The 12,680-nt window shown below is 44.8% G+C and overlaps 1 protein-coding gene across 1 annotated transcript in view; it reads right to left on the minus strand.

The window, feature by feature from the left end:
* FREM2 (FRAS1 related extracellular matrix 2) overlaps positions 1-12,680 on the minus strand; it is a 796,190-nt gene that overhangs the window by 338,664 nt on the left and 444,846 nt on the right. The window contains exons 4-6 of the mRNA XM_069640403.1: positions 8,931-9,161; positions 3,451-3,576; positions 693-944 (exon numbers count right to left, since the gene is read on the minus strand). Coding sequence (XP_069496504.1) covers positions 693-944; positions 3,451-3,576; positions 8,931-9,161 — 609 coding nt within the window. The remainder of the gene's footprint in view (positions 1-692; positions 945-3,450; positions 3,577-8,930; positions 9,162-12,680) is intronic.

The following is a 12,680-nucleotide window of genomic DNA, read 5'->3' on the forward strand; positions in this document are numbered from 1 at the left end:
CCACTGAGTTCATGAGAACATCAAGGTGGGAACGTTCTGGATTTATGCCTTTTGATGGTTGACTCTGTATTGGCACACCTTATAAATGTTTACCCTTTACAAATGATCCAAGAGTGGCACATGGGAGTGATAGTATTGAGAGGCATGGACACTTTGCGTTATACAGCCTCATGGCAGTATTTACTGACTTTACAGTATCAGGCAAAGAGATTGTTGCAGAAAGACTCATAGAAAGGCACTCGCAGAAGACAAAAAGTGGTTTGTGTTTAACCAAGTGACAGTGTTTGTGTCCATGCTATGAGGATCAAGCTTTTAGTTAGTGACATTTACAAATACATTTTGTTTGGCCACTCCAGGCTCTGAATCCCAGCTAATCACTAACATGTCAGTGTCATCCTCAGGAAGCCACTTGTTGGCCGTGAGTCCAAAGTAATTAAGTTTGACTTACTGGATGCTTCTGATCAGGCTCTGCTGCCATGATGTGTAAGCGCAATAACGTCCCTTATTGGCTGCCCCACTTAGATATTCTTCCTGAGGGCAGGACCTCCCAATATTTAACAATGAGCAACTTTGAATCCCGTCAACACACTTGATCAGTGTATTTCATATTGAATGATTGTGATCTCTAAAATTCAATAAGTGCTTTTCCATGTCATTATCTTAGAATTACAAAAACATAAATGCGTCCTTACCATCGTCGGTGTCGGGCAGTATGGTAATTTGGGTAGACGGAAACTCCGAGCCAATCCTTCCACCCATCGGCATGCTTAAGGTGATGTTAAAGGTTTCCGCTTCTTCGTACAGTGAGTCGTCGATGATAACCACGCGGCACATTTTCTCCTGCTCCCCTTTGTCAAAGCGGAGAACGCTGTTGTGGTCCTCAGCCCTGGATATGTAGTCAGAGTAGGACAGCACAGAAGTTGGCACAGTCCCAACAGCTGTTCCTGTTGAATACATTGTAAAATTGCATTTTATATCTGCAAGACGTCTGGTATATATCGGAGAATAGGAGCGCGAACAAGGTGACGTTTTTTCATGCAAAACTTTGAGGCGAGACAACTCATTGGCTTTCTAATTTTTACTTACAATTGCTTTGGTCTGCAGCTTAGGTGAGAGAAAAGGTGATAGAAAAAAGGTCACGTATGTAAAGATACAAATATTTTGCATTTATTGTCATGACAGACTTCTAACCAAAGACAGTGGTTGGCCCCCTTGACCAAGTGAGATGATGGCTTCAAATAGGTTTGTTTGGGGGATGGGGAAAGAAATGGGGTACTTTCTTAAGCTTCTGACAATTGGTATGGGGTTCATTGGTGAATCTGAACCTTCCAAGATGGAGTCTCCGGGGGGCGTCATGCAGTCTGATTCATCAACAGACCAATGACGATTACCAACATCATAAGGGGGCGGCGTGAGCGCTGTCTCCATAACAGCATATGAAGCAAAAGAGAATCGAGGATTAACCCATATGTAACCTGTGCCTACTATACAATCGTCCAATTGTTTATAGTAATTCATTAAGATAATGAAGGATTTTTTTAATTTGAATTGGACTCTTAAAACTGTGCAGGCAGGCTAACAATATATGCACGCAGTGCTATTTATAATAATATACCTACATTCCAAGTGGCAACAATAACCTACAGGATGAAATATCATACGTGAGACCCAAGCGATCTAGATGCTCACAGAGGCCCAGTCGCTAGGTGAGATTCCTGACCATGGCCTGCTTTTGGGAAGGTGCATGGGTGCGTAGGTGATTGGGTGCTCTTACCAGCTCCTTCTGATGTTCCTGGCAGACGATTTGCATATGCTTGTTTGGCACTAATACAGCTGAGTGGACTCTGGATGTGCTTTGCCAGAAGATGACGGAAGCGAGTGGAGCATAAACAGTTAACCAAGTCTCACCACGAGTGGTGGCAAGATGTGCGTTCTTTGACTGATGCGCCGCACAGGCGTCTGTGTGTAAGCCTATCACCTTTCTAGTGAAGCAGAATACATGCTGCCGTGGAAAGTTCCCAGGAGTTGCGCCAAGGTCCTCGCCTTCTCATCCTGTGGCTTACGCAGATGATGAGCTCCCTTGTATGAACTAGTTCCTTGTGTGGAACCTACTTCATGTTGAGGTCAAGGCACTTAATAGGAGAGATGAAAAAAACTCTACTTGTCACAACATTCCTGATTTCATTGCTAAAAACCCACCTGCCCTCGCACCAAATGGACAGTGGACCTTTTAAGGCTGCAAGCGACATAGGACTATAGTCCTATAGTTACAGACACGATGGATCTGTGTCTCAGTGGTCTAATGCATCCACTACGAGGGTCTGTGTCGGACCTTCATCATTGTGAGGTCGATACAATGAGTACCATTGAGTTGGGTGACAATAAACATCTGTTATCTGTCAATAGCTCAGGATATCCCTCTCAAGGCGAACCTGAACTCCACAAGTACACCTCTCATGCCATGAGATAAGTGATTTTCTGATAGCCGGTTGCAGCTAAACAAGCATTGCAGTAAATTACCATTTATTCAAGAGCCTCAAAGAAGGCGAGGCGAGTGGCTTTATTATATAAGAAGACGATGTCATTCTGCTTATCATGGCACACTGGCATGGGCAGCTTTACAGTGCACCTTTTCAGATCCTAATCCACATGCACCATTCACCTTAATTACTAGGATATATACTATGTACCTTGGAAAGAAACATTGTGCATAGTATGCTTGAAGGTGCCTTTTAAAAGGATAGCCCACTAATTACCCTGATATGCAATACACACTCAGCATACATCAAGAGATAAATTTACTAGGGCCTAGACTAGCATCAGTTTTTCAATGGGAGCAATAACTTCATCCAGAATTAGGTTTCAAGCCTATCTAATCATAATTTTTAAGTAGGTACTGCAATCTAAGTCCCCGCTTTATAAATGATTATACAATGGAGTTGGGGAACAGGGTGATCTATTCTTTGAACATTCTCCCATCCAGGTGCCACAGAATAGAATGACAACATATTTTATATATATTTATTTTTCAAAGTAAGTAAAACCATATTTGACGGTTCAATCACAAGGTACTAATGTGGGGCTATGTTGGAGGAAAGTGACACCCATGACCTGTAGCCACCGTGAGAACACCACGCCTGCTTCTATGGCCACTATGAAATGACCTTAGTTTTGAGTTTGTAGGCAGCGGATGAGAAGTACTCTATCTAGTGCTTCCTTCAAGATGTACTTCCTTCTACTGCAGGGGTCTGCAGCCTGAGGCTCTCCAGATGTTTTGGACTAGGACTCCCATGATCCCTCGCCATCGACTATGCTGGCTAGGACAGAGGCAAGTTGTGGTCCAAAACCGCTGGAGAGCCAAAGATTAAAGACCTAAGGCGTGGAACCTCCCACAGGGTAAAGGGACAGTACGTGCAGGTTATAGCTGCTGAGTGTGCATGTATTTGTTACCTTGTTGAGTATAGCAGATGACCATCAGTTCTTGGCTCACATCCCCACTGCGTCTGACTGGAATGAAGAGTTCGCCCGTGTCTTCTTCAATGGTGTAGGTGGACTGAGGAATGAAGACGGTGGACTCTGGGGGGAAAGCACACAGAACAATGACTGCCTCAATACTGCAAACGCCAGGTGTGAAATTGACAGACTTGATCAGCGCAACGATATTTACCATGTTCTCAGAGCTAGACATACATTAGCGCTGGAAATGGAGCTTTGGTTTTGGCTTCTCAGACAGCCAACCCAACTCTTTCACTCATGCACACGGCACACCAAGGGTTGTATGAGCAAAACGGGTGCGCAGATCTGTGTGGGCGTGTTCCCGTGCCCACGGGTGCCATGCACAGCAAGGGAGGGTGCACCCCATCGGCAAAGATGAGTGCGGATCCTGTGCTCTGAAAGCTGCCATTGCTTTTCTACGTGAACATAAGTGCGTGCATCACTCTGAAGTCAATCACTCTGAGTTTCCGCTCTCTTTCCAGGTAGACTTTCTGCGCCGGATAAACACACAAAAAAGGTCATTTATGCCATCCCTCCCACAGCCCAGCTCCCTCTTGCCTGCATTCCTAAGCCAATAGTTCTGGGGTGTAAAGGGCGCTGAGGCATCACCTAACAGCCACAACTAAAAAGACGCGACTAGGTTTGATGGGCATGAACCCACCATTATTTAGATGCTGTGGCGTTTTTTCCAACTAGTTTAAGCAGCAGCAACATTACCCGTCTAGACACAATTTACGGATAATCCCAAACAATCTACAACACAATTGATACCACTCACTATTTGCATTCATTTGACATTTGTAAAATGTGGGATTGCTTGCTTTAAACCTCGCAGGAGAATGCATTCCATCTCTGCGTGCCCACACCAATGTATAAGCGGGTGATAGCTCACTGGGCTAATGCACCTGCTGCAGGAAGACGATCAGCCTGAGGAACGCAGGTTTGAAAAATGCTGGGTCAAACGGGATGTTCAACCATCAGAGGAAAACATAGCATGACAAGAATTACCCTAATGTCTTTTAACTGTATTATTAGTCTTGTTATTGTGTTGCTGTTATTGTTGCTAATGTTTTATAATTTAGGTATCTTTCTAAGGGGAATTTCGTTGTAGCCGCCTCTAACTTTGCCTTTACTTTTTTGTAACCACAATATAGCTAAGGCCCAGGCTTGCTGAGTGCAGCTAATCCCTTCGGAGCCCTTAGAAGCATGTGTTCAAAGGCACTGGCCCCCAGCCAGGCTATCATCTCTTCAGGCCTACACAGAGTAGACGGCTCTTTCATGTGCTGTGGAATCCCACCTCTTATCAGACTATTTACTGCTGGCGCATCTGTTGTAGAGAGCACGCAAAACCCCCACCCCCCCCCCCCCCCCCGTGGGCTTCTCCTCGCAGCGCGCCAGCCCAAATGCGGAAAGGAAGGCGCTGGGGATTTTCCAAGCACGTCTCCAGATATGCGCATCCCACGCGTGGCGATCAACTGCGCTGTTCTCACCTCCGTAAAGTACGGATCTGCACCAGCCGAATGCAGGGGCGTTCCCCCCACACCTAAGCTATCAAACGTGGCAAGAAGGACTCACTCTAGACTCACAATATTCATTGGATTGTTAGCGCGAGTGTCTTTGCTCACCTTACATAAAGGTCCAATGCTCCAAAAAATCAATTTGCGGGTGAAAAGTGTGCTAGGCGCAAATTGCGCCTGTTACCAGCTGCAAATTTCGCATGCCTGGTGATTCCCAAAGAAACAAATCTGCGGCACACAGTTTGTGACTACCATTCCTTTCACCAGAAATCCCAAAGACACAGAGCGCAAAGCCAGGGAAGTTAGAAAAATAAGATGCAGACGTGAAGACGTGACAGAAGGTTTTCCTATGGGATTGCACCGTTATAAACACTTCCATGAATCAGGCCTGAAATGTGAACCAAAACAAATAAATAACCAAACTGAAATTTCCGTCTGCAGATTCACCACTTGCCAAATCTGATAAAGTCAAGCTTCCCATCTGCACCCTGTGTGAAACTTTCAGCGCCCTCCAAGCCCCCAACGGAACCTTAAGGTTCCCTCATCTATGTGGGCTAATTTGGTCGCAGCTTTCACAGCCTGGGATCCCGCCTCAAATTTTACTTAAAAAAGACCCTCTGCGCATATGACCCAAACTGCATCATCCGCCAGAATCAGGACCAGACCCCGCTGGCCCCTTACCTACAGGACAGAACATCCTGTCTCTGCCCTATGATAAAGGTCTCCAAATTGTTATGAAGAGACTGAATGAAGTACAGGCCAGGAGGAATCCTTGCCTCCCCTATCCACCATGAACCATGCTGTGAGCGCCCCTTTCTGTCCAATCACTGAGTGCCGAAAGAGTGGACAGCACATACCGCTCATCCCTTCTCTTCACCCTGAGGGATGTCCATAATAAATCCCTGTTTACCAGGCCAAAGCCTCCTTCCAAATCTGAAAGTTAAAAAAAAGGCAGGATTTCTTTAATAATGCATAGTTTTCCATAGTCGGTTGAACTCTGAACCCTTGATCTATAAAGCTTTGATTGGATGTAAAGCCAGCCTGGCCGGCCCCCTCCAAGGTCTTACTCTTGTCCCATCAAACATGGATTCTCCCTCACAGCATTGTCCCCAATATTTTTCTGAGCCATCGAAAAAGGATATGGGATGGCAATTCCCTAGATGGCCTCTCTTCTTATTCACGTACTGGTACCTTCGGTGAGGTTTTGTATGAAGCGGGCATCACAGTGGTTGTTGAAAAACCCATTTATCCCGAGTACCAGAGGCCCAATTTATCTACTCAGTGTTTGAAGAGATCATCTGAGATCTTATATGGGCCTGGCGCCTATGTCATCACACACCTCTTAGACTGGGGGACCTAGGTTCCTACGTAGCTTTTATTTCTAGCTTTCCCTTTTGGAATCAGATCCTTCGCTCCACAGAAAGTAGACCCATGATCCACCCGTATATCACCCGATGCAGCGCATTCCAAATGCAGGGGTAAGTCCCTTATTCCCCACGACACCAGCTGCCAAAATGATTGTATTATCCTTTGCTCTTGCTGCCTGCAAAATCTCTTTCAAGGCTTTCGACAGGACTTTTTTCCTTTCACAGCTCTGGGGCCAGATTACAGAACCTTTGCACTGGTGCAAGTGCAAAGTTTGCACGGTATTAGCACTAGGGCCAAATTTTCCCTATTTTTAAAACCAATGGGACACGTTAAAAAACCATTGCACTTTGACAAGTGCAGTTTGGCATATTAAAAGCACCAGGGCAAAAATTGCTTTGTTTTACCCCACAGGTGCAGAAGGATGGGCAGTCAGTCGGAGGGAATGCCACATGGGAGGCCCAGGAGGAGTTCCAGATCAGGGTCCGAGAACCAGCAGGCCAGGAAAAGCTTGTTGCAGAGGGAGCAGAAGGTTCACTTCAGTCAATAGAGGCCAATGGTAGAGGGAGGGGACTGCAAAGCCCCACTACTCTCAGACCCAGTCGACATCTGCGGGTGGAAGCAACTACCAAGGACTACCCCGGGAACCACAGACAGGTTCTCATGGCACGGGTTACAGAGAACTCATCTGACATGACTGTAATTGGTCTCCCACGAGAAATTGAGAGCCATGGGACTCCTGGTTTGTATTTCAAGGGTCACCTAAAAATATGTGTGTGAGGCCCTGCAATGGTCCAATACTTAACCTAGAGCATAATGTACTGCAAGGCCGACCACCCAAAGACGGTGCTCAGCAGCGGACAGTTCCTTTAGCTTTCATGAACAGAGGATGGCACAGGGGCAACGCGCTGGTCTTGGAAGCAAGACCACCCAGAGCAACAGAGGTTCGAATCCTGGATCCCTGCTTAGAAACCGAACTGTAGTATGGGATTAGGTGCATTATAAAAAAAACTATTAAATAAATAAATGAATAAATAAAACCAGGACAGGTCAGGCCCTTCTTCAACAGCTCTGCCCTCTTGTCAAGTATCTTATTAAATGTATATGTAACCTCTTAAATAGTGTGACATTATGTGTTTCTATTTTATCTTCTTCCCTTTAAATAAACCTATCATTGATTATCAACAAAAGAGAACGTATTCCTTAGGAAATTGCCACAAAGATTTCCAAGCTCATCACATGTTAAACTGCGTGTGGAGATGCACTTTGTTGCTCAAATGGGAAGTTCTATCATTTGTAATCCTTACATGTTTATGGAAGACCCAAGCAAAAGGCTTTGAATGTATTGCCTTTTTGCCCAATCAAACAGCACGCCTTCGGCACACTGCCAACGTAGAGACGCCAGCGCAAGTTCATCTTGCACGTGACTTTGTAAAGCAAATAGTTGGTTATAGCTGCTTCTCTTACGAAGCCTTAATCCGATTTTTGTGAGGCCAACGCACTTCACACGAACTCCTGGAGGGGGTCCAAATGCAAAGGCCAGATGTTGGGGAGGGCGGGCGGGCGCTCTGACACATGCCTCCTTTATCTGTTCTCGCCCCTCAGCTACACTCGGCTATCATTTTATCGGCGTGTTGCGCACTGGCCTTCAGACCCAGCGCAGGGCACACACTGGCATTGTTGAAGTAGTGCGTGCTTGCGCGCCAAAGCTTGCATTCCTGCTTGCTTTCTTGAAAGTAAGTGCTTCGTGGACGGAATTTCACTCATTTGCACCTACTGAAATTCGCTAGCGGATCAATCCAAGTTTTTTTTCTTCCTCCGAAGGGTAGATACAAACTTTCGAAACTGGACAATTTGCTCACAATACCAAGGGTTGTTAGAGCGCGGGAAGAGAGAATTTTCATCACAAGGACACTTGGGTCCATTTGAAAACAGCTCATGACTATAGAGTTGCAACCGCAGAGAATAGGGTCATCCCAGGTCTCCACATTAGCTAGTCGATGGCAGTCCTTATTTGCTACAGGCTAGCTTACATTTTGGTTGGGTTCATAAAGAATGTCTGTATGGGCCTTTGTGGTGACATACCAACAGTCAAGCTCTTTAACTATTGATAGTAGCAGGCCCGAGGACCCACTTGTCCTTCTTCAAAAAGAGAGGCATCAGAGCAAATCAATGAGGCCGAATCACTCAGCTATTTAAAAAAGAGTATATTTAAATTCTAAGATAGTTTTGAAATGAGAATTTAAACGGAGTCACTCCATGGCAGTTAAGCGCACACACACACACACGCCCGCGTGCACTCACACACCGAACAGATTTGTCCCATTTTACAGGTAGGAATTAGCAAACCAGGGTCTTGGCCAGTCTTGGTTATGCAGAATAAAGCAAACCTGCCACAGTAATGAATGTAAGCTTTGAAACATAAACCAACAGAGTGTTGGCCTCGATCTCAAACAATCCTATTTTCAGCAGTGCTTGTTTATACAGAATTGTGTTACCTGACATTCAGTTAAAAACACAGGGCTAGTACTGGAAAATGACAGGTGTCTTTACCATCTCCGGGGTCCACGATCTCCACGGTGGCCGCCTCCGGGAACTCCAGGGCGGCCATTACGGGTTCCGAAAGAGCAATCTGAAAGGTTTCCGATTGCTCGTATTCCCCATCTGCCAGAATCCGCACTTTCCAGCTGGCTGTGGTTTGGCCGGGGTTGAACTGCACCTGCTTCTGAGCCTTCCCCCTGAAGTCTTTATCCTTCTCCGCTGTGCCGTCAATGGTGCCAATGCCTAACAGAGGGAACAGAGACAATGGTGGTGAGGATTCCAATTCAATTAGAATACAGTTTATTTCGAGGCTGGCCCTTTATTTTTCACTAAAAACAAAGAAGCATGATTTCACTCAGGGCAACAGGCTTATGGTGAGATTCATAATGTGGAGGGCTGAAGGAAGCAAGAATGAATTAGCGGACTGGCTTTCTTTCAGTCTGGAGGGGAGTATGCTTATTTATACCACTCACTGCTGCCATTTGCATGGTCTCCAGTTGCTCACGTAGCTCTGTAAGAAAAGTGGGTAGGGTTGGATAAGAGGGAGAGCGGGATAGGATAGAATTTGTGCTCATCTGTTGAGGCATGCAGAACCAGGAAGTACTGCAGTATATGCGTGCACGCTTTCTGAGTGTGCTTTATTATGTGCCCTGTACTTGTGTCCGTAAGGGTGGCATCCAGTGTCCGAGTTGTTTGTTTGCAGGTATTGGGTTTGTAGCAGGGTCACACTGGGGTATAAAATTGTCTCAGGCACCATTGAAAATGTGGTCCACAGTTGCAAATGGCAATTCATTCCTTTTGTGACAGACTGTTTGAGGAGTATCCAAGGGGGAGTTTTTTGATAAAATGTGATGCAAATTGTGCATTTTAAAGATATTTATTCAGCAACAATGGTCAAAACTACTAGCCGCATATTGAAGTAACTCATCAAACTGGCACGCATTGGCCTACTTTGATGCAAAAACTGGCCCAAACCGGCATTTTGTTTTTTGTTCGGACATTGCCCTCTTGCCCTATAGGCCAGTCCGAGCCTGGTTTGTAGTATGTGTACAGAGGGGTGTGGATGGGTGAGGGTTGTGTGGCGCAGAGGAAGTGTGGGACGGGGTTGAACCCCCCATACAGGAGGACAGGGAGAATGATAATTGTGGTGGGCCCAATTGGGGGAACAAAATCAGTGACAGGAGTTTGTTCAATAAACATGGAACTGGTAACAATAGACAGGACACGGCTAAACAATTCTTTAAAATGAATGTGTTAGATGTAGCACGTCCAAGGACGTCATTGGGTGGCTGCGAGCGACCCCTGAGGCCTCCCTTGCTACCCCTGTGGTCTCCCTTGCTACTCCTAAAAAAAGAAAAGATTTACATTTTTTTTTCTTTTTCAAATTGATGTCCTGGGCTGTGACTCTTTGTTTTTAGAGTGGCTGGCTTTCTTGTTCAGGCTTCTTATAAAAACGGGGGGTTCCATAAGTGTAGCGCTTTGACCCTAAATATGAAAGAATAGGAATAACAAATAATTTGTCTTTCTGGTATTCAATACAATAATTGCTAGAGTCATTAAAGTTTTATTTCAGGCTCACTTCAGGGAGTCAATCACTGATTAGCTCTGTTCTTACACACCACAAATCCCCAAAGCAGACAAAAACCTCCAAAAAGCATTTAGAATAGAATAAGCATCCATATCGGACTATGGGTCTGATTTAGAGAGTGTTTTCCTATGGGACTGTGCCATTATAAAACGCTTCTGTGAATAAGGCCCTATGTACTTTATTTTTCGCAAGTTGCAGTTATAGCATGTTTTTTTCTGCTGTTGTCTCCGTTATGATCATCACAAGACATTCCATCTCTCTGTCCTCAGTCACTTGACAAAATCCTTGTGCCTAAAAGCTTGTGTACAGTATAGAAACGTTTGACCATGGCAAAGCAGTGAACCTTGATTTCATTGTGCCACAACGAATGCTTTGTTGTAATGTGTATCTTTCCTATCTCCCTGGCATGCTGTTTGGGATGTTTGTTTGCATGTAGGAGGTAATGAGTGTCCAGAGTGTGGGATGCAGTGTGAGTGTGCCGCTTTCCCAGAGCTACTCTAAATTCTTTAATACACAGTTATGAACCCTCCCAATGTTATGTATTTTGCCAACCTATGGAGCCTGAAAAGTAAATCCACGCAGGCTCGACATGTGGCCAACTTTGCACCAGACCTGCAGACAAACTGGCCTGCTGTTAAATCTCAGTTACCAGTTTAATGGTATCCACTACAGGGTGTAATTTGCTTTCTGACTTTGAGAACCTTCAGACATGTAATTGCTTATTTTACTGTAGCCAGTGAGCTAGCTATAGTTGGTAATATAGCTCAGGGGGTTGAGCACTTGCTACTGCGATGTGTACGTGACCTGCAGCTTGCAGGTTCGAACCTCTGCAAGGCCAACTCAGACTCATTATCGTTTGACCTTGGACATCTGCTTATACTCACTGATATTAATAATGCCTATGGTGATCCATTCTTGTATGAGATGTATATCACAGTACAATGCTATTGCAACCATATTTTTCGTAGTGTACTTAGGAATAATGCTATGTGATGCCACTTCCTGTTTTGTCAAGGAGTGAAAGGTTGTGTTCCATCGCTTCCTGTGATCTCACTTTGGGGTGGGGTCAAATGGCACCACTTCCTGTGATGTCAGAGGTTAAGGGTTGTGTGATGTCACTTCCGCTGCATTTCAGTGAAATAACATTCCTTAGCAAGTCTATAACACATACTTGAACGTGCAACGTTTTGCAGTGTGTACTGAATGTACACAGCCTCACTGTTAAAAGAAATGTTACGTTTCATGGTATGCTGCTATGCAAGGTGATGCTGTAATTCTGTATTGCTATTTTATGCTTAGTCGTTATGTTATTTTAAATGGCAGAGTTAAGATATGCTGCTAGATCTTGTCATGCTGTATTGTGTCAGTAAGCTAGGACGCTGTGCTATGTTTGTTTTGTTTCACCATTCTGTTGCTGTGCTACGTCATGATATTCAATGCCATGTTATGCTATGTAACTACGCTATGTTAGGCAACATTGTGCAATGGGTGTTATGTTGTGCATTGCACTGCATTTTATTATTGTCCTACATATATAGAGCCCAGTTAGATGCAACAGCAGATTTTACCTCTGACACTTCACCTTCACACAGAGCATCAGTGAATGACTATCGAACAATGTTTCTTTCCAACCACTTATAATAACCAGAACATAGGCGAGCACACAGGGGATCTCAACCTGGTGCATAGTAGTTATCCATATTGCTAATGTCAGGGCTGACTAATCTTTGCTAATGCAAATGTCTCTGTTGTCTAACATACTGCTTGATTATGTAAAGGTATGGTGGGCGACACCCTCCTGATCCGCGGATTTCCTAATCATTAGTGCATAGAGGCCACCCAAAGTACAATTAGGCACTTCACAAATGCCACATGACATCAGCGTCTTAGTTCTAAACTACATGGCCCACTGCTGCGTGTTGAGAATCTACCTAGAGAAAGAACGCGAAAGCGCTGGAGCTGTCATGAAGACTAGATGGGAAAAGTACAAATGGGAGCACATTCTGTAGAAAGTACTTGCCAGATCTTTTGTGCACACTATATCGAAATCCGCACACCTGTGTATGCATATATTGGTGCAGCTTTACAAATTCAAAGAAGCAGGATCGATAGATGTTGACAATGCCATTTTACAATTATCATTAATATCTTTTAACACTGGCTCATTACCACTT

This window comes from Ambystoma mexicanum, chromosome 7q, assembly GCF_040938575.1.
Source record: "Ambystoma mexicanum isolate Mex_15411 chromosome 7q, UKY_AmexF1_1, whole genome shotgun sequence".
NCBI classification, from domain to species: domain Eukaryota; kingdom Metazoa; phylum Chordata; class Amphibia; order Caudata; family Ambystomatidae; genus Ambystoma; species Ambystoma mexicanum.